Source organism: Miscanthus floridulus, chromosome 1 (assembly GCF_019320115.1).
Source record: "Miscanthus floridulus cultivar M001 chromosome 1, ASM1932011v1, whole genome shotgun sequence".
In the NCBI taxonomy this organism is placed as follows: domain Eukaryota; kingdom Viridiplantae; phylum Streptophyta; class Magnoliopsida; order Poales; family Poaceae; genus Miscanthus; species Miscanthus floridulus.
In genome coordinates, this window is record NC_089580.1 from 77,150,137 (window position 1) to 77,172,095 (window position 21,959).

Consider the following 21,959-nt stretch of genomic DNA (forward strand, 5'->3'; position numbering starts at 1 on the left):
TGAAGGGCAATGGTCGGTTTTACAATAGATGCAAGCAAGTTGGGCATATAGAGCAAAATTGCAAGACTAACAAGAACAAGGTACCTAATGTATCTTCAATCAAATTTGATTCTTGTTATATGCTTTATAAGGGTGCCAATAGTGTGAAGGCTAAGTTCATTGGTACACCAATTGTGGGCCCAAAGAAGAAGGCCATTTGGGTACCAAAGACCTTGGTTACTAACCTACAAGGACCCAAGCAAGTTTGGGTACCTAAAAGGAATTGATCTTCTTTTGTAGGTAAATTATAAAGCCGGAGGAAGGCATTGGGTGCTTGGTAGTGGATGCACACAACACATGACCGGTGATTCAAGAATATTCAATTCAATCAATGAAAGCAAGAGCAATGGGATTGATAGTATCACATTTGGTGACAATGGCAAAGGCAAGGTCAAAGGGCTTGGTAAGATTGCAATATCCAATGACTTGAGCATTTCCAATGTGCTACTAGTAGAGAGCTTGAACTTCAACCTTTTGTCGGTAGCTCAATTGTGTGATCTTGGTTTCAAGTGCATATTTGGTGTGGATGATGTAGAGATCATAAGTGTAGATGGCTCTAACTTGATATTCAAATGATTTAGATATGAGAATCTATACTTAGTTGATTTCAATGCTAGAGAAGCTCAATTGTCAACATGTTTGATCACTAAGTCTAGCATGGGTTGGTTATGGAATAGAAGGCTTGGTCATGTTGGAATGAAACAATTGAACAAATTGATTAAGCATGACTTAGTTAGAGGCTTGAAAGAAGTCACATTTGAGAAGGATAAGCTATGTAGTGCATGTCAAGCCAGAAAACAAGTTGGTAACACACATCCTAAGAAGAGCATGATGAGCACATCCAAGGCATTTGAGTTGATGCACATGGACTTGTTTGGACCAACCACATACACTAGCATTGGTGGAAACAAATATGGATTTGTGATTGTGGATGATTTCACTAGATATACATGGGTCTTCTTTCTTGGTGACAAGAGTGATGTGTTTGCAACATTCAAATAATTTGTCAAGGGCATTCACAATGAGTTTGAAACAACCATCAAGAAAGTTAGAAGTGACAATGGTAGTGAATTCAAGAACACTAGAATTGATAAGTTGTGTGATGAATTTGGAATTAGACATCAATTCTCGGCCAAGTATACTCCTCAATCAAATGGGCTAGTTGAAAGAAAGAATAGAACCTTGATTGATATGGCAAGATCAATGTTGAGTGAGTACAATGTGAGTCATTCATTTTGGGCCAAAGCAATCAACACGGCTTGCTACTATAGCAACTGACTCTATTGTCACCCCATGATGGAGAAAACACCTTATGAGCTTTTAAATGGAAGAAAGCCCAACATAGCATACTTTTGGGGTTTTGGTTGTAAATGCTATATATTGAAGAAATGCACTAGATTGAGTAAGTTTAAAAAGAAATATGATGAAGGTTTCTTGCTTGGTTACTCCACTACTAGCAAGGCTTATAGAGTTTGGAATTTGGCTAGTGGTACTCTTGAGGAGGTTCATGATGTGGAATTTGATGAAACAAATGGTTCCCAAGAGGAAGATGAGAATCTAGATGATGTGAGAGGCACCCAATTGGTCAATGCAATGAAGAACATGGACATTGGTGATATAAGGCCTAGAGAGGTGATTGATGTTGAAGATGACAAGAATCAAGTACTCTCTAACTCAAATGTGCAAGCTAGTGGTTCTCATGATCAAATCCAAGTAAGCACTAGTGATGGCAATGTGCAAGATCAACAAATGGCTAGTTCATCATCTCAACCAAGTGATCAATCAAATGCTAGCAATCAAGTGCAAGTGCTTCAACCAACCAATGTTGCAAGAGATCATCCATTGGACACTATCATTGGTGATATTTCAAGAGGCGTGCAAACAAGATCAAGATCGGCTTCATTTTGTGAGCATTTCTCATTTGTGTCATCCATTGAACCTAAGAAGATAGATGAAGCTTTGAGGGATGTTGATTGGATCGATGCTATGCATGAAGAGCTAAACAACTTCACAAGAAACCAAGTATGGGATTTAGTTGAGAGGCCTAAGGATCATAATGTGATTGGAACCAAGTGGGTCTTTCGGAATAAGCAAGATCAAGAAGGGATAGTAATAAGGAACAAAGCAAGATTAGTGGCTCAAGGTTACACTCAAGTTGAAGGTCTTGACTTTGGAGAAACATATGCCCCGGTTGCAAGATTGGAAGCAATTAGGATCTTGCTAGCTTATGCTTGTGCCCACAACATCAAGTTGTACCAAATGGATGTGAAAAGTGCATTTCTCAATGGGTACATCAATGAGCTTGTGTATGTTGAGCAACCTCCCGATTTTGAAGATGAAAAGAAACCCAACCATGTGTTCAAATTGAGAAAAGCTTTGTATGGATTGAAACAAGCACCTAGAGCATGGTATGAGAGATTGAGGGATTTCCTACTCTCTAAGGGATTCAAAATAGGAAAGGTTGACACCACTCTCTTCACCAAGAAGCTTGGAAATGACTTGTTTGTAATGCAAATCTATGTTGATGATATCATCTTTGGATCAACAAATCAAGAATTTAGTGAGGAGTTTGGCAAGATGATGGCAAGTGAGTTTGAGATGTCTATGATTGGAGAACTTAGTTACTTCCTTGGTCTTCAAATCAAGCAAATGAAGAATGGCACATTTGTGAGTCAAGGCAAGTATATCAAGGACATGCTCAAGAAGTTTGAAATGGATGAGAGTAAAGCTATTAGTACACCAATGGGGACAAGTGGAAGCTTAGATAGTGATGCTAGTGGCAACATGGTGGATCAAAAGATGTATCGGTCTATGATTGGAAGCCTACTCTATGTGACCGCATCAAGACCGGATGTGATGTTTAGTGTATGCATGTGTGCTAGATTTCAAGCCTCACTAAGAGAAAGTCATTTGAAGGCAACTAAGATAATATTGAGGTATTTGAAGCATACACAACATGTTGGATTATGGTATCCCAAAGGAGCAAGATTTGAGTTGATTGGATATTCGGATTCTGATTATATGGGATGCAAAGTTGAGAGAAAAAGCACATCGGGCACATGTCAACTATTGGGAAGATCACTTGTGTCTTGGTCATCAAAGAAGCAAAATAGTGTAGCACTTTCAACCGCCGAAGCGGAGTACATTTCGCCCGGTAGTTGTTGTGCTCAATTACTTTGGATGAAGGCTACTTTGAGTGACTTTAGAATCAAGTTCAAGCAAGTGCCATTGCTATGTGACAATGAAAGTGCCGTAAAGCTCACCAACAACCTGGTTCAACACTCAAGAACAAAGCATATAGATGTCTGTCATCACTTCATAAGAGATCACCAACAAAAAGGGGATATTTGCATAGAGAGTGTGGGCACCGAAGATCAACTTGCCGACATATTCACCAAGCCACTTGATGAGAAGAGGTTTTGCAAGCTAAGGAATGAATTGAACATACTTGACTTCTCCAATATGTGTTGATGCACTCCCACTATATGACATGCCTCTCCTTCGAGCCAAGCAAGGTAAAGTTGATTGACATGTCATCCATCCATTGCTAAGGACTTGTTTAGTGCATCTAGTCATTCCTATCATGTCCTAGGCTCATTCATGAAAATCAAATGAATTTGATGCTTGTATGGTACCACTATTGCTTGTATGTTTGAAATAATCTAGTGGTAGCATATGACATGTTTGTGGGCTTGTAAACCTAGTGTTTGATTTAGAAAATGAGCTATAAGTGTTTTAACTCAACATGGTACAAGATAACCCTTATTTGGAGGTGTGAAGAAGCTTGTCCTTGGATCAAACTGAGTTAAATATCTGTTGCAAAGTAATCTAGATTGAACCAAATTGGGAAAATGATCCTCATTTCACATGGTTTCACCCCAACCTATCTATAATTTGAGCTCACCTTTTGTGCTAATTGTTGACAAAGGGTGAGAGAAACAAAGATATGAGTGATAGGGGAGTATTTGACATAAGGGGAGAGATATGATAAAGGAAAGGGGATCAATTAAAATTTTGATCACACAAGTAGGGGGAGCAAGCTCATAAACTTGTATGATGCATTTGAATGAACATTTCATATATTTGCTTGCATGGTACAAGTTCTTAATTTCAATATTCATGCTTGTGTGGTGTATGCTAGTTATAGGTTTGAATGATGAAATGAAAAACTAGCATGCATAGGCTAAAGTAACTAGACTTATGTTCATTCTATGGAAACTAGACCCTTGCATGTAATGTTGATCTCACGGGGTACTCTAGTTTTTGTGTATGTCTAGTTACTAATGATTCTAAGGATGGTATATTGGTGCACTCCGATTGGAATCACGCTTCAAAGGTCCATCTCTTATACCTTAGCATCATTTGGTAGAAATTGACTCCTATATTTCCTATCTAAGCATATGTGCAAGCTACAATCCAAACTCTTAACACATATGTAGGGGGAGCAATTACTACCATTTGGAGTCCATGAAACTTTCCCATACTCTTCTACACATGGTAGATATGCTTGGGCAAGCAACGTGAATTCAATTAAATCTCAATTCATATCTTTGTGAAAGGGTTGTCATCAATTACCAAAAAGGGGGAGATTGAAAGCTCTAGTTTGGTTTTGGTTAATTGATGAAACCCTAAGTGCTAACCTAGTTTATCAAAGTGATTATGAGATAGGTAGCACTACTCCAAGTGATGAAGGAATGACAAAGATCATGACGATGGTGATGGCATGGTGATGACCAAATGCTTAAACTTGGAAAAGAAGAAAGAGAAAAACAAAAGGTAAAATTGTAGGAGCCATTTTGTTTCAGTGATCAAGACACTTAGCGAGTGTGATCACATTTAGGATCGATAGCCGTACTATTAAGCGGGGTGGAACTCGTATCGAAATGCGGTTATCAAAGTGCCACTAGATGCTCTAACTCATTCCATATGCATTTAGGATCTAGTGGAGTGCTAACACCCTTGACAATGTTTATGAAAATATGCTAACACATGTGCACAAGGTGATACAATTGGTGGTTAGCACATTTGAGCAAGGGTGAAGAAGATAGAGGAGAAAGGAACTCAGTCTCACTGTTTTCACTGTGACCGGACGCTGGTCTTGGGTGGACCGGCGCATCCGGTCAGGCGTAGCAGTGAAGACGCCAGTGTCGGTCTATTGACCAGATGCTAGAAGTCTAGGTCCGGTCGAACTGACGGGTCAGCACAGTATCCAGGGTTTTGCACCGGATGCTGAGGTGTGTCCGGTCGAGGTGGACCGGACGCGTTCGGTCAAAGAAAACTTGGTTTGGAACCTTACTGTAAACGACCGGACGCTGGGGGTCCAGCGTCCGGTCACTTGTGCCGGAGCGTCCGGTCGCTACTTAGCCATTGCGATCAGGTGGTTCCTATTGAATGGACAATACACGTGGCTTACATCGGTTGATCGGACGCTGGGTCTAGAGTCTGGTCAGTCTGACCGGAGCGTCCGGTCAGCCCGCAGTGTGCCCAGTGAAGGGGTACAATGGCTCTATTTCTTTGGGGCTTCTATTTAAGCCCCATGGCCGGTTGAAGCTCATACTCTTGCACATTTTCATTGATATAGCAACCTTGTGAGCTTAGCCAAAGCCCTCCCACTCATCTCCATTATTGATTCATCATCTTTGTGAGATTGGGAGAGAATCCAAGTGCATTGCTTGAGTGATTGCATCTAGAGGCACTTGGTATTCGTGTTGCGCTGCGGATTTCGCTTGTTACTCTTGGTGGTTGCCACCACCTAGACGGCTTGGTGCAGCGGTGGAGGATCGACACGAGTTGGTGATTGTTCGTGATCGTCTCCGGTGATTGTGAGGGGAGTTGTACCTTCCCCGGCGGAGTGCCAAAAGGTAACTCTAGTAAATTGCTCATATCATTGAGTTACCTCACTTGTGGGTAGGTTCTTGCAGTGTCCAATCGTGTGAACGAGGTTTGTGAAACACCTCTTAGCCGCCGAACCACCAAGTGTTGATCGACACAACGGGGACTAGCGTGTTGGCAAGCACGTGAACCTCGGGAGAAAAATCGGTTGTCTCTTGTCATTTGCATTCTCCCGGTGATTGGCTTAATCTTCATCTTGTGATTGGTTCATCTCTCTACACATCGGTATAATCACCCTACTCACTCTTCTATATTCTTGCAAACTAGTTGTGCCAAGCTCTTTAGTGTAATTAGAATTGAGAGCTTGTTTTGTTATTTAAGTTGATCTAGTGGAGCTCTTTAGTGTAGCAAGTTTGAGAGCTCTTAGTGAGTAGTTTCATAGCAAGTTGTGTGTCTAGTAATCATTGCAACTAGAATTATTGGATAGGTGGCTTGCAACCCTCGTAGAGCTAGAGCAAGTCTGCACTTCGCTATTTGTCTTACTAATCAAATTGCTCTAGTTGATTTGTAAAATTTTAAATAGGCTATTCACCCCCCCCTCTAGCCTATTAGGACCTTTCACTGGTCCTCGATCCGGAGGACTCCGTCCTTGATTATTACCTCGCTACCGCGCTCATCCACCTAGCCAATGCTGATGATGCTTGAATGCAGCTGTGGGATATAATATACATTCGTTAGCGCGTGGTGCTCGCCGTTCTGGCACCTAAAGATGATGGTGTCACGCCCTTGGATTGCCACCCTTGAGCCGTCACCGAACTTCACCATTCCGGTCACATCGTCGACGAGCTCGGAGAAGGCTGCCTTGGAGCCCGTCATGTGGTTGCTGGCACTAGAGTCCAGATACCACTGCTACTCCTACTTACCGCCCACATGTCTGATGTGGACTTGGGCGCGTGGTTCGTCGAGGTTGACAGCCTTCAGGGCCTTCCCAGACCCTTCCACCGCCATCACCTCTCCCTTCTCCTCGGCCTCGACGTCGTGTAGTGCACAAAACTTTGTCATCAGGATAGTTGCCTCATCATCATCAGCAGCTTTCGCCAGATGAGCCTTAGCCTTCTTTTCCTGCTTGCGATTTGGGCACTCCCTTGCCCAATGGCCCGTCTTCCCCCAACACCGGCAGGCGTTGGGGTCGACCTGCTTCTTCTTCTCCAAAGAAGCCTTGCCGTGGCGCTTGCCATCGCCATCGCGGCTAGAGGATACCACGGAGTTCCTCCGACTAGCCCACTCCTCCTCTGTCAGCAGTAGTTTGCCACTGTCCTTCGTTGTTGTCGCCTGCTCTAGGCGCTCGTCCACTGCCCGCAGATGGCCTGTCACATCCTCAATGGTGAGGGTGGGCAAGTCCAGCATCGTCTCTATGGAGAGACCGATCTGGATGTACTTTGCCGACATGGAGTGGAGGTACTTGGAGACTGCCTCCTTTTCGTCGATGGTAACGCCGTGGCTCTTTAGCTTGCTGATGAGCGTCTGCAGGCAGAGGGAGAAGTCCTCCACCGATTCACTATCCTTGAACTAGAGGTTGGCGTACTCCTGCTTTAGAAGCTGGGTCATCGCCTTCTTTGTGCGGTCGAAACCGACGCGCATCGCCGCAATAGCCTCAAGCGCCTCCATAGCAGAGCTCTTCGCCCCCAACGGCTCCCTGTACTCCACCGGTATAGCAGCGAGGATAGCCTCCAACATTGACATGTCGTCTTCTTCATTTTCGGTGCCCTTGTCAACAACATTCCAGAGCCGTCGGGCTCTGAGCTTGACCTTCATGGTCACTGACCACTCTCCATAGTTGGTGTGAGTCAGCGTCGGCCAACTGGTGCTGCTGACCTCCCGCAGCAGCTCAGCTGCTGTCGTCCATCTCTAAATCGTCCGTCATCGCCAGCAGTTAGTCCTGCGACGGCGCTAGTATGGCTCCGATACCACCTGTTAGCCCACAGGATCTCCGGTACGGGTGAGTCGACCACTCACCAGTGTTGTCGACCACGACTATCGTTGTCCGACCACACACTATGGCTAGGGGTAGAAGAAGGGAGGGAGAACAGAGCACAAGCACCAGCGTTGGCCGGAGCTCTGCAGAGGATATGACAAAACTGAACTCGCTCTCGGTTACTGAGTTGCAGTGGCAAACTATATATACAACTCTATACATCTAGTCCTAGTACAGCTGTCATGCTGCTACAGTGACTAGATGTAACAATAGGGCTGACTCTGGCGCTTGCCCTTGCTGTGGCTACAGTGCGGCAGGTGAGCCGTTCGGCGTCTACCCCTGCTGTGACTACAGTACCATAGCAGGGTACCTTTTCGGGGATGCAGCAGATTATCTAATAGAGGAGTGCCCCTCTATTGTCTGAAAAGGATCAGAAGGACCAACTTGCTCTTCTGCATGGTCAGAGCAGCACAATTCAGAAATGACTGAAGGCTTGGAAATAGGAAGGGAGAAGGTATAGCAATTACAAGAAGAAAAATTCGAGAGATGAGTCCAGGCTTGAGACTTGAGGAATTGGGTGGCCCATTCATTAGATGAATCTTTAAGGAGCGTCATAGTAAAGAAATCCATCCATTCAGCTGGTATGGTGACAGAAGGCAGCCCAGGATCTCTGTTGGAGAAGAATTTGGCCCACATCCTATAAGTAGCAGGGCTAGGAGTGCTCTTACTTGCTTTCCCCATACTATCACCAGTAGATGCATTGGCACAAGTAAAATTTTCAATAGTAAATGGGTCCACAGGTCAAGGCTGCTTGGATGACTGTCTAGACTTAAAACCTGACCAAAAAGATTTTTTATTCAGCATTTCAGGGTAGGGTCCAAAACTAACCCTCTGAGGCCAGGAATCCTGTACTTGAACAAAGCCTAACTGAATATTCTCATTAACTTGCTGTGGAGGCTGTAGGGCATTCTCATTTCCATTGACCCAACCAAGTAACTCTTCTTCTTGTATTTCTTCAGGCATCGGGGCAGCACGATAGGCCTAATATCAGGCCTAATCACCACACTAGTTTACAGCCCCAGCACGACAGCAAGAGGGCCGTGCCGTGCTTAGATCAGTCCTTAGGGCATGTTCAACAGTTTATACGGCTGCCGGCTGCAAGTACTGATCATGTCACATAGAGACAGCAATACAGACAACTTATACAATGAGTTGTCTGTTAGGCTATCTACAAGCTAATTAATTCTTGCGTAGACTCATAAATCAAGGTGCTCAAATATGCCTTGGGAGCACGAGCCCCCATCGTACAACGGTGCTGGAGCGGGCGATATGACTTGGGAGCACAAGCCCTCGTCGTCTCTTCACGAAGAGATGGCGTACCCGTCTCTTAACTGAGTCGAGGGGTGTTTTGCAAAAATGGCGTCTCCCATATTGTAAAAAGACGGGCATTGTACATGCCCTTAGTGAGGCAGGCCTCCTACCTCTTATTATGTGTAGCCGTTTGGACAGGTATATCGCTACTCTTTTTTATAGATATCATGGGAAACCACTCCCGGCCCGGTCTCTCTCACAAACGCTGTCCAACATGCAGTCTCTCAGGCAGGTGACTGATGGATTTACAAATTATCAGGCAACTGCGTTCGAGGATTTCTCTAGAACAAAACGAGGTACATCTAGTTTGGAAGCCGTGAGCTTGTTCTCAATTCTCACTACATATATAATGATAATATAGAGCTCTACAACCGAGTAAAATATAAGAGAATGCTTGGAAGACAGGAATTTTTCGCGAAGAAACAACTCAATTCCAGCAGAAATCGGGAAAAGGAAATTCTCGCGTTCGAAACGACCCCTAAATTCTTCATCAAACAATGCCACGCATAATGGGTGCATCACTGACGAGCTAATTGAAGAGGGGATCCCATTCATGATGGTCCTCTGCCTTCTGCCCTTCTGCCAACAACGGGTACTTCCAGCTATACCTCTCCAGCTTCTCCTCCTCCGCTCGACCCTCCACGATGCCCCTCCTCAGCTTCGTCACCTTGTTGATGACAGCGGCCACCGCGATGTCAAACGCATCCTTCACCGTCGTCTCAAGCCTCGACGTCGCGTCGCCGTAGGTCACTGACGGGATGAGGCCGACGACGGCGTCCCTCATTGCCCGGACCGTTGCCGGCGGTATTTTCCGGAGCCTCTCCTCCACGCTCTCGTTCTTCTTGCGCACGTCATCCTCGGGGATGTACACCGAGTAGTCGGTGTGGGTCTTGGGCAGGTGCCAGGTGTACTGCACGTACGCCGAGGCCGGGTGGAAGAACACCGGGATGCACCCGGCTAGCATGGCGTCGAAGGCGTGACGGCGCGTGTCGGTGGCTCCTCGCGGCAGGAGGCAGAACGTCGAGCTCTGGAAGAGCTTCATGACGCTGGCCGGGGATTCGCACTTGTTGTCCGGACCCGTGGTGCTGCACTCCATGAGCGAGCAGGAGTCCGACGCCTTGCACTGGTCGACGAGGTGGCCCTCGATGGACTTGGCGTCGCCGGGGCGCGGCACGCCGGCGAAGGAGAAGAGGTACGAGCGGTTCAGCGCGCGCACCCGGTCCTGCCAGAAGAAGAGGTCCTCATCGCTCGCCGGGTGGAACGAGGTCGGGTAGGGAATGGCGACGTCGTTGAGGTGCCACGGGCTGGCCTCCACCACGAGCGCGATCATGTTCTTGGCGGCGGGGAGATTCAGCAGCCTGCTCCCCCACTCAGCATGGGCATCATCCTTCCGCCGGAAGTCCCACGTGGTGCGGCCGGCCACGAAGAAGTGGTCGCGGCCGCCCATGGCGCGCCACTCGGGGCTCTTGGTGAGCAGGCTCGCCAGGTCCAGCGCCAGCTCGTCCCTCGCGGAGACGTTGTTACCCCAGAGGTGCCGCGCGACGTCGAGGCCGGCGTAGAACGGGACGAAGACGGCGGCCGCGAGGGAAGGGTCGTCGGTGAGGCACTCGTACCGTTTGATCCGCTCGTGGAAGACGATGTCCAGCGCGTGCTCGTCGGTGTCGTACCAGCCGTTGCCGTTGCCCTGGAACGCGCCCTTGCCGGCGCGGAGCAGCGGGCCAAAGCCGCTGTTGGTGGTGTACCTGCACATGTCCGTCCACGGCGACAGCTTGTCGCAGTTCTGGACCATGTCCTTGTTGAAGCGGGCCGGCAGCTCGTGCACGTAGATGTACTGACCGCCGCAAAGGTCGTCCTTATCGTCGGCCGCGGCCAGCGCGCGGGCGAAAGGGTGGCCGCCGCGCTGCTTGGTATGAGCATGAGCCCCCGAGGGCGAGCCCTGCTTCGACGATGTTTTGCCTCCATTGGCAGACTCGTCAGACCGTGACGCCGAAGGCTTCGACGACGCGTCGTCGCCGGCGTCCACCGGAGCCGAGGTGGAGCGTTGGGACTCCGACGGCTCCCCGCCGCGAGCGATCGGAACGATCTTCCGATCCCGATGCACGGACGGCGGCAGACCGTGTTGCACGGCCTCGATGCGCACCACGCCGGCACTATCGCCACGGCCTAGGCCGGCGTCGTAGCAGTGGCGCGCGAGGATGGATACGGTGGCGGCGAGCGCGAAGAGGAAGCAGAGCCGGGAACACCGGACCCGCCCCTTGTCGTACTTGTCCATCTTGTCCTCCGCCTCCTCCGTCGCCAGCAGCCGCCTGCCGTCGTCCGCCTGCGACGACGACGACAGCGGCAACTCGCTCGCGTTGTGCCGCTTCATGCCGCACAGCAGACGTGCGCCCCGGGACAAGGACGAGCGAGCGAGCTAGGTGGCACGGCGGGGGAGCCGATTGCGGGCAGGGTGGAGCTGCGGAGGCTGGCTTGCGTCGCGTCGCGTGGGATCCGAGGTGCCGGTGTTTGAAGCGCGCGCGGGGCGAGGCCATGAAAAGCCGAGCGCCTGCGTCGGGCGAATCAAATCGCTGCCAGTGGCTGTCACTGACACGGAAAGTCGGAAACTGCGGGGATCTCTAGTGAATCACTCTACAGTAATCTCCGACTGGACTATCTAAATCAAGGCTAATTAAGCTGCGTAACAGCAGGCCTGCCTTGTTGCCTGGGGATGCAAGCCGGAGCGCTTGCCATTCACGTGCGAGTGAGTAGAGTAATCCGAAGTCAGCTCACCAGCTGCCATGTCAACGAGATGCATCCCGGCAGTATGTGGATCGGAGATGGAGAGTTAATGGCGTGCGCGGTTAGTGTTGACCAGCATGGCTGCTTTAGGCTCATCAGCTCAGCTCATTGGCTTATCCATGTATTTTGTCATCTATTGTCAGTACCGCCTGTGCATTTTCTTTTCTCCGATTCCTATTAGATGCTTCCACGGCCATCAGGTAGGATTTTTGTTTAGTTCCACTTGAGCGTCGGTAGAGTTTTATCCCTTTTTCATGGCCTGTCAGATAAGCATTTCTCTTGACATGACAATGGGTTTATTAAGAAGAGAAGAAAATTTGAGTATAAGGAAACTCTCTTGGCTCAGTTTCCAATGAGTCATGGGATTAAATATTTATGAAATAATTGAATAAAATTATGCATTAAGAGTGCTGATTTCATCCATGTTTCACTATATTTATCTTACGTGTCATCTTTCGAAAACGACACTTCAAAACTATCAATGGAACTTAATCCAACTCGCGTGTGAGCGATATCTCACAGCTCAGAGAACGTGTATGTTTGAGGTTTCTAAAATTATTAGGTCCCTAGTATTTGTCACAGGAGAAGTAGGTCTAGGATTTGGAGAAGAGAGATGGTTAAGGCATAAATGCAAATGACTAATAAGGGAAGGTGCATTATCTTCAGGGCTTGTTTGGATACACTCATCCATCTTAACCTACATGTGTTAGTGTGGATTGGGGGCGAAAATTAAACCAAGTTTCACTCTAATTTACTCCAACTCATATGGATGGAGATGGATAAAAGTCCATCCAAACAAAGTCTCAATGGCATAGCTATAGGATTTATCAATGGCATAAGACTCGTGAAGTACTCTTCTCATAGAACAATGAATATTATTAAATCTTAGATCATTATGTGTCTTCTACGAGCGTAACAAAAATGAGAAGACCAAATCTGTAGTGGCCTATTATGGCCCAATGGCCCATGCTACAAAATAAAAGCAATATGAGAATGAAACCCATGGCCCATGGCCAAAGGAGTGAAAGTGTCAGCTTTCACCTTTCAACAAAGAAAGGCAAGTCTGAGGAGTCTCCAGGAGCGTTAGATTCTTAACTAAATTAATTTGTCTATTCCAACACCCGCATGATTTGAAAGTTGTGGATTTTTTGTGCCGCATCTATTTGTAGTCGTGGTTCACATTACTAATCGCAGTTGAAAATCGATTTCTAACCACAATTAGTGTTACGGACGACCCTTAGAAATGCCTCTATTTACAAGGATGGTTTTGTAATACTAACCACCTCTAAAATTAGTATGTATTTCTATAGACGGTTGGTTATATCTACCAGCCTTGAGAATAGAGACATTTTTATAGGTGATCGGTAACACCAATTACTCCTGGAAATTGATTTCTAAGGGTTGCTTTTTACTAGCTTCTGTCAGCTAGAAGCCAGAAGATGAAACAAACAACCTAGCTATTGAGCTGGTTTTTGAAAAGCTAAAAAAACTAACTTTTGAGGAAATATATTAAAAGTTAAAAAGCAAGCTGATAGGAGCTTTTCTGACTTAAAAATTTATTACAAAAATCAGTAGCAAAGAGATAATAATGGTAAGCCAAAAATCAAAATGCCAGCTTTTAATCTAAAAACCTAAAAGTTAAAGCTCAAGAAAGAGTTTGCTCTAGCTATCCTAAGGGCAATATCAAACAGATCAATGGTTAGACTCTCTTGTGTAGTTCTCTTGATTTTCTTTGTTTCGTGATCTTGTAACTTGAGCTCCTTACTTTCTGTTTTAATAAAAAAATTAGTAGGAGGTAACCTCGCCTGTTTTCATAAAAAAAAACAAATAGGCTATAAGTGTGGACATGACTTCTTTGCAATGGGCTTGCCCTAAGAAGTTTGAGAAGACACGTAAAGATGGCTTCACCCCTATAGTATGAAAAATGGCTTTTCGGCCCCTTGTGACCTTTTCACGCGAAACAGTTTCTTAAGTTAGTGATTGGTTGGGCTTCATCTAAAGAGCCAAAGAAGTCACAACTGAATCCATTCAAGAATCCGTACCAAATAAGGTCTAAACGTGTAATCCATCTTTGAATCCATTTCTAAAGACCCTTTCTTTTTATACAACTGTCTATGAGATAGAGAGAGAGAGTGAGATACACCTCTAAAAATCATCTTCCATGTGCCTCTCTTCCTTCCATCAGTGACAGTCAGATGTCTGTCCCTTCTCCTTGACTGGTGAATCGTGAGATGTCGCTATCCCGCTTCCAGCTTCTCCTCCTTTGTCCCGGTTGTTCCTATTCCTCCGGCCGTAGTTCTCACCAAAGCTCATTGACATCCCCATCTCCATCTCCTGTTCTCACTGTTCGCCTGACGGTTTCTGCGGCTAATAAGTCGGCTGAAGCTGATTTGTTGTGAGATAAAAACAATGTACCATGGCTGATAAGTTCAAACGAACAGGGTCACCCCATCTCCTATTCTCTTCGTCTTCCTGTATGCCGCCCACCAGCATTAAACTAAATAGACCCTGTATAGGTTGCCTTATAAGGAAAAGGACAGGAGCTTGTTACTCAATCCGTGACCCTAAACACACCTTGAAGAGAATCTACTCCCTCCATTCCAAATTATAAATTATTTTGACTTTTTTTTTATTGTTCATCAATTTTGCTATGTATCAGCTAGATATACCAGAAAGTCAAAGCGTTTTATAATTTGGAACGGAGTGATATATGAAATTTGAACGATTTCATTCAACAGATATGCATCAGTTGCCTCCACAGGTGTTCACCGGCAGTAGGAACCTGTTTGGCTCTCCTCTGTTTCCGCCATTCTCTAAGACGCCATCCACGGCGAGGTCGAACGCATCCTTCACCGTCTCCAGCTTGTATCTCGGGTCAGCGTAGAGCAGCCTTGGCACGAGCTTGATGACCTCCTCCCGCATCTTCTCTATTGCTGCCGGCGTTATCTTCCTCAGCTCCGCCTCGACGCTCACATTCCCCGAGCGCACGTCCTCTGCCGATATGAACACCGAGTACGTGGCGTGGTCCCTCGGCAGGTGCCACCTGTACTGGAGATACGCCGACCGCGGCTGGAAGAACACCGGGATGCAGCCGGCGACCATGGCGTCGAACGTGGAGCGCCGCGACGCCGAGTCCCCTGGCGGCTGGAGGCAGAAGGTGGAGCTCGGGAACAGCACCATGATGTCGCCCGGGTAGTGGCACTGGGCGCTCCCGAAGGCGCACCCCAGCTGCCGGCACGCGGGCGACGGGCCGCACTGCGCCATCACCTGCGACCGGATGGACCGCGGGTCGCTCGGCCGCGCTGCGCCCACGAAGGACATGAACCACCAGCGGTCGGAGCTCCGGATCCTCTGCTGCCAGCGCAGTACGTCGGAGTCCGTGCGTGGGTGGAAGTAGGTAGGGTAAGGCACGGCCAGGTCGTTGCCCCAGCCCATGGTGGCCATCTCCACGACGAGGAAGGTCATGTTCTTGACGGTCGGGAGCAGGAAAAGACTCGTGCCCCAGGTGGAGTTGTGGTCGTCGCGGCGGAAGTCGCACCTGTTAAAGATATATATATATATTTGTAACTATCATTGTGCGTAATCTTCTTGATATGTACGGTTGTGGTAGAATCATCTAGAATAGAATAGAGAATATTTGGTGTAATAAATATAGTAATCATTGTAACAAATATGGTAACTGCAACCTACAATCAAGGAGGTGCACGCCCTATGTAAAGCCACCGTCACCTGGCTGTTCGGTGATAGAAATTAACACTCAGCCGTCGACCCAAGATAGGGCTCCGATGTTTCACCACCAAAGACGCCTCTGAACTTTCATATGGTATCAAAGCCTAGGTTTCCAATGGCGACGAGTTCAAGCGTTCCAAATCCGTTCCTCGGTTATCAGATCACCGAGAAGTTGAACAAGATCAACCATGCGCTATGGAGGGCGCAGATTCTGGCGGCCGTACGCGGCGCACGCATGGAGAGCCACATCACGGGCAAGTCCCAAGCTCCAGCGGTAGAAGTTGAAGAGAAGAAGAGCGACGGCACGACCATCAAAGTGCCGAATCCAGCGTTTGAAGAGTGGTTCGCCCGGGATCAGCAGGTCCTAGGGCTGATCCTCTCCTCCGTCGGCAAGGAGGTTCAGGCGCAGATCGTCGCCGCAGAGACGGCGGCACAGGCATGGAGTACGGTGGAGCGCATGTTCTCTGCCCAAACTCGTGCCAGAACAATGAACGTGCGATTTGCACTGACTACAACCAGGAAAGGTAACCTGTCAATCGCTGAATATTTCGCCAAGATGAAAGGTTATGCAGATGAGATGGCGGCGACGGGCAAGCCAATGGACGACGAGGATTTGGCGTCCCACGTCTGCATCGGACTGGACGCTGAGTACAACCCGGTGGTGACATCTGTTACCGCCAGAATTGAGCCAATCTCGATCCCTGAGTTGTATGCCCAACTTCTCAGTTTCGAGACTCGGCTTGATTTGCAAGATGGCAGTGTCTCTGCCAACGCTGCCAACAGGAGCGGTGGTGGCCGATCTAACTACAACGGGGGTCGTGGCAACTCTGACCGCGTGGGCCGAGGACGCGGCTCGCGTGGGCGTGGCCCATCGCGCGACTCTTCGTGCGAGTCGTCATCATGCGGACGCGGCCAACAGCGCGGGTTTCAGCGTCCTGCATCAGGAACCGTGGATGATCGCCCCCTCTGCCAGGTGTGCTTTAAGAAGGGGCATACTGCGACCAAATGCTGGCATCGCTTCGACGAAAATTATGTCCCTGAAGAACGTCATGTGGCTGCGGCGATGAACTCCTACAACATCGACACCAACTGGTACACTGATTCAGGCGCCACAGATCACATGACGAGCGAACTAGAGAAGCTGTCCTTCCGCGAGAAGTACCAGGGCAACGATCAGATCCACACAGCCAATGGTTTCAGGTATGGAAATTAAACACATTGGTCATACTACTGTTCCAACTCAATTCCGCAATCTACATCTAAATAATGTTCTTCATGTCCCAAAAGCCAAGAAAAATCTTGCTTCTGTTCATCGTCTTACCAAAGACAACTCTGTTTTTCTAGAATTTCACCCTGATTACTTTCTTATCAAGGATCAGGCCATGAAGAACACCATCCTTAGAGGGCGATGCCATCGGGGGCTCTATCCGCTTCCTTCAGATCGATCAATAAAGCAGGCGTTTGGAGTAGTAAAGCCGTCCTTGTCTAGATGGCATAATCGTCTGGGTCACCCTTCGTTTCCAGTTGTTTCAAAAATTGTTAGCAGTAATAAGCTTCCTTGCTCGTTTGAGTCGAATAAAGAATCCGTTTGTGATGCCTGTCAGAAGGCAAAGAGCCACCAGCTACCTTATGATAGATCCCTTAGTTCCTCAAAATTTCCCTTAGAACTTGTTCATTCTGATGTGTGGGGGCCTGCTATAGATTCTGTTGGAAGAAACAAATATTATGTTAGTTTTGTCGATGATTTCAGCAAGTTTACTTGGATCTATTTCATTAAATATAAATCTGAGGTGTTTCAGAAATTTCATGAATTTCAGACCATGGTAGAGAGACAGTTTGATCGCAAAATTCTCACCATGCAAACCGATTGGGGCGGGGAGTATCAGAGATTACATAGTTTCTTTGATAAAGCCGGTATCATCCATCACGTCTCCTGTCCCCATGCGCACCAGCAAAATGGAATTGTTGAGCGCAAACACCGTCACATTGTTGAGGTTGGACTCTCGCTCCTTGCCTATGCATGCATGCCCCTAAAATTCTGGGATGAGGCATTTACAGCGGCCGTCTTTCTCATTAACCGTATGCCGTGCACTGCTCTTCAGCATGGCACACCTTTAGAACGCCTGTTTAAACAGGCTCCTGATTATTCATCCCTTCGGATATTTGGTTGCGCTTGCTGGTCTAATTTACGTCCCTACAACAAGCACAAACTCGAATTCCGCTTCAAACGATGTGCCTTTCTTGGGTATAGCACTCTTCATAAAGGTTTCACGTGTCTAGATATTAGTTCTGGCCGTGTTTTTATTTCTCGTGATGTAGTCTTCGATGAGACTGTCTTTCCGTTCGCTGAGTTACACGCCAATGCTGGGGCTCGTCTCCGTGCCGAGATTGCCCTTCTACCATCAGACCTTGTTCCTCTACCATGGGGCGGAATCAGTAGCAGACCGTGTGTTTAATTCCACTAACCCCACTAAACAGGTGGATTCCAGTACTTGTGATAGCAGAGATCAAACTCAGCTTCCCGGCGCAGGACACGAGGAAAATCCGGCGCAAAATTCCATCCGAACAGCTCCAGGATCGGTGCCTTCAACCGCGTCCAATGAATCCAGTCGCGAATCAGCTTCGGGCGCAGGGCCGGTCTCCGGCTCGCCTGCTGAGCCAACGGAGCCTGGTGGGCCGACCGCGCCCAGCCCTCCTCCAGCGGACGACACGCGGCGCCGGTCTCCTGATCACGCACGTGCGACCCAATCCGGTGGCACCACGACGCCTTCACCAGGTGCGGGCGAGGGGGCCTCCGATCCGCCGCCTTCGACGGACTCGCCCTCAGGTGAAGGTTTGGCACCAGAACGACCTCGTACTCGCCTTCAAGCTGGAGTCCGCAAGCCAAAAGTATATACAGATGGGACGGTCAGGTATGGTTGTTTTATAGCCTCTGGAGAGCCACAAACATTAGATGAGGCCATGCATAATTCAGACGGGAAGTCAGCAATGGATGCCGAGTATGATGCTCTAATTAAAAATAAAACTTGGCATTTGGTTCCACCAAGAAAGGGGGTTAATATTATTGATTGCAAATGGGTTTATAAAGTGAAGCACAAAGCAGATGGAAGCCTTGATAGATATAAAGCCAGGCTAGTTGCCAAAGGATTTAAACAACGGTATGGTGTTGATTATGAGGATACTTTTAGTCCGGTTGTTAAACATGCCACCATCAGAACAATTCTGTCTGTTGCTGTGTCTAGAGGGTGGTGTGTGCGACAACTTGATGTGCAGAACGCTTTTCTCCATGGTTTTCTAGAAGAAGTGTACATGCGTCAGCCACCTGGGTATGAAAGTAAGGCAACTCCTGATTATATTTGTAAACTAGATAAAGCTCTCTATGGTTTGAAACAGGCACCAAGAGCGTGGTATTCTAGGTTGAGCAGCAAGTTGTTTGATCTAGGATTTAAAGCATCAAAGGCTGACACGTCTCTATTCTTTTATCATAAAGGGGCGGTCACCATATTTATACTCATCTATGTTGATGATATTGTTGTTGCCAGCTCTACCCACGAAGCCACTACATGCTTGTTGCAGGATTTGAGGAAGGAGTTTGCTCTCAAGGATCTTGGGGTGCTGCATTATTTTCTTGGGATAGAAGTGAGTAAAATACGAGATGGTATTCTCCTAACTCAAGAAAAATATGCTAGAGATGTACTGCAGCGTGTAAATATGATGGACTGCAAACCGGTAGCTACTCCATTATCCACGTCAGAAAAGCTATCGGCACATGAAGGTAATCTTCTTGGACCAAGAGATGCTACAACATATAGAAGTGTAGTAGGTGCATTACAGTATCTTACGTTGACACGCCCAGACATATCCTTTGCTGTTAATAAGGTCTGTCAGTATTTACATGCACCAACAACTATCCATTGGGCGGCTGTGAAAAGAATCTTGAGGTATTTAAAACATACCATGAAAATTGGACTTCACATCTGCAAAACATCCTCTCTCTTGGTAAGTGCCTTTTCAGATGCAGACTGGGCAGGTGATCTTGATGATCGTCGGTCTACTGGAGGTTTTGCTGTGTTTTTGGGTTCTAATCTCATATCATGGAGTGCAAGAAAACAAGCTACTGTATCAAGATCAAGTACAGAAGCTGAATACAAAGCTGTGGCAAATGCAACTGCTGAAGTAATGTGGATACAAACCTTGTTATATGAATTGGGAATTCAGGCACCCAAAACCGCCAAGCTGTGGTGTGATAATATTGGAGCTAAGTATCTTTCTGCTAATCTAGTTTTTCACGCTCGGACGAAACATATAGAAGTTGATTATCATTTTGTACGTGAAAGGGTGGCAAGAAAATTACTGGTTATTGATTATATATCTACAAAGGATCAAGTTGCGGATGGCTTCACAAAACCTTTGTCGGTAAGACAACTAGAGATGTTCAAGAACAATCTCAACTTGAGAAGTTTAGATTGAGGGGGAGTGTTAAAGATATATATATTTGTAACTATCCTTGTGCGTAATCTCCTTGATATGTACGGTTGTGGTAGAATCATCTAGAATAGAATAGAGAATATTTAGTGTAACAAATATAGTAATCATTGTAACAAATATGGTAACTGCAACCTACAATCAAGGAGGTGCACGCCCTATGTAAAGCCACTGTCACCTGGCTGTTCGGTGATAGAAATTAACACGCAGCCGTCGACCCAAGATAGGGCTCCGACGTTTCACCACCAAAGGCGCCTCTGAACTTTCACACCACCCCGTCCGCCCCGCCACGAGGAAGTGGTCGCGGCCCCCCGCCCTGCGCCACTCGGGCCGCCGCACGAGCCAGCGCACCAGGTCGAGCGAGGCGGTGTCCCTGGCCGCGGTGTCGTATCCCCAGATGTGCCGAGCAAACTCGAAGCCGGCGTAGAACGGGACGAACACGGCGGCCGCCGCGGAGGAGTCGTTGGTGAGGCACCCGTACTTCCGCATCCGCCCGTGGAAGATGGCGTCCAGCGCGAACTGGTGCGTGGCGTACCACCCGGTCGCGCCCGTGAGCGCGCCGCCGGAGAGAGGCCTCCCCAGGCCGGCGTTGCGCACGTCCTCGCACATGCCCTGCCACCGGTCGTTGGCCGCCGCGCAGCCGCGGACAATGTCAGCGTTGAACCGCGGCCGGAGGTCGTGGACGTAGACGTACCGGCCGCGGCAGGGATCACCGCAGGCGCCGCTGGCATTCGTCATGTCGTCCGCCGGGACGAACGACGCGACGCGCCCCGTGAACGCGACGGGCACGCTTATGAGGGCGAGCAGGCGCAGGTAGAGTGTCAAGGCCCACAACGCTGCGGCCGTGACGAGGAGGAAGCAAGGCCGGGAAACGGCGCTGGGTTTGACCATTTGCTGATGCTAATGCGGGTTGGCTGCGGCGGCGGTTCGTGCACGGGCACGGCTCGTCGGAGTGGCTTGTGCCTGGCGATGCCGAATGAACTCGAAGGCATGATAACCCATGCGTTTTTGCGTTGGGCTCAGCGCGCGAGTTGCCGCTCCAGGTGGCCGTGTAAAGAATTTAAAAAAATCAAGCTCAGTTTGTTAAAGGAGAAACAAATAAAAATAGAAAAATAGAAATGGAAAAACAAGAAAGGTGTTATGGATATTTTATACATTTTGCCTACCAGTAGAAGTTGTTTTATCAAATGTTCTTCTATAAGAGCTGTTTGGAGCCAAAGAAAATTGCTCCACTAGAGGAGCTTGAGGGGAGCCAGAGTAGTTTTAACTAAAGTCAGAGCTCTACCAACACACCCATATTTGAGTGGAGATTACTTAAACATATGACTTGTTGCACGCTGATGAAGGTGAACAATGTTGGCAAGGATAGCTAGACATAGGGTGTGTTTGGTTGACGGCCATAACACGCCACGGCTGGCCACAACTCAACTTGTCTAAAGTTTTCCGGTGTTTACTTTACCGCCAGATTTGTGTCGTGCTGTAGATGGCTAGCTAGGCATGTTGCATTTTTTTTTTTTGGCCAAAGATAGCCAAAAGCCCTAAAAAAAGATAGCCAAAAGTACTATGTCATTTTTGTTGGACAAATATTTGGCGGAGCCAAAGCTTGAGTGTAGCATGTTCTCATTATAAACCATCAGTTTGGATACGAGGCGAACTAAAAGTCCATGGGCCTTTCCAGCCCATTCCCCTTCCACAGTTCCACTTGATAATTAACTTGACCATAAATACATTCCCGAGTCCGTCTGTCTGC

At 47.7% G+C, this 21,959-nt stretch overlaps 2 protein-coding genes and 1 non-coding gene across 3 annotated transcripts; 1 reads left to right on the forward strand and 2 right to left on the reverse strand.

Moving 5' to 3' along the window:
* Positions 1–9,746: 9,746 nt before the first annotated feature.
* LOC136487587 (xyloglucan galactosyltransferase KATAMARI1 homolog) lies at positions 9,747–11,585 on the reverse strand. Its single transcript, XM_066484710.1, has one exon. It carries the CDS (start codon positions 11,583–11,585, stop codon positions 9,747–9,749), a length of 1,839 nt encoding a protein of 612 aa, XP_066340807.1.
* A 3,155-nt stretch (positions 11,586–14,740) lies between these two features.
* On the reverse strand, positions 14,741–21,100 carry LOC136459036 (xyloglucan galactosyltransferase KATAMARI1 homolog). Its single transcript, XM_066458941.1, has 2 exons — positions 20,481–21,100; positions 14,741–15,533 (listed from the first exon to the last, which is right to left on the reverse strand). The coding sequence occupies exons 1-2, from the start codon at positions 21,098–21,100 to the stop codon at positions 14,741–14,743; spliced, it is 1,413 nt and encodes a 470-aa protein (XP_066315038.1).
* Positions 16,320–16,458, forward strand: LOC136512228 (small nucleolar RNA Z247). The gene has a single exon (XR_010773010.1). It is a non-coding gene; the product is annotated as a small nucleolar RNA Z247 (small nucleolar RNA).
* Positions 21,101–21,959: the final 859 nt, after the last annotated feature.

What these genes read in the sequence shown, in the direction of transcription:
- LOC136487587 (XM_066484710.1), bottom strand. Translation starts at nt 11,585, where the DNA reads ATGAAGCGGCACAACGCGAGCGAGTTGCCGCTGTCGTCGTCGTCGCAG.
- LOC136459036 (XM_066458941.1), bottom strand. Translation starts at nt 21,100, where the DNA reads ATGGTCAAACCCAGCGCCGTTTCCCGGCCTTGCTTCCTCCTCGTCACG. An exon ending in GTGGCGGGGCGGACGGGGTG is followed by an intron (nt 15,534 to 20,480) that starts GTGTGAAAGTTC and finishes TATCTTTAACAG; the next exon opens with GTGCGACTTCCGCCGCGACG.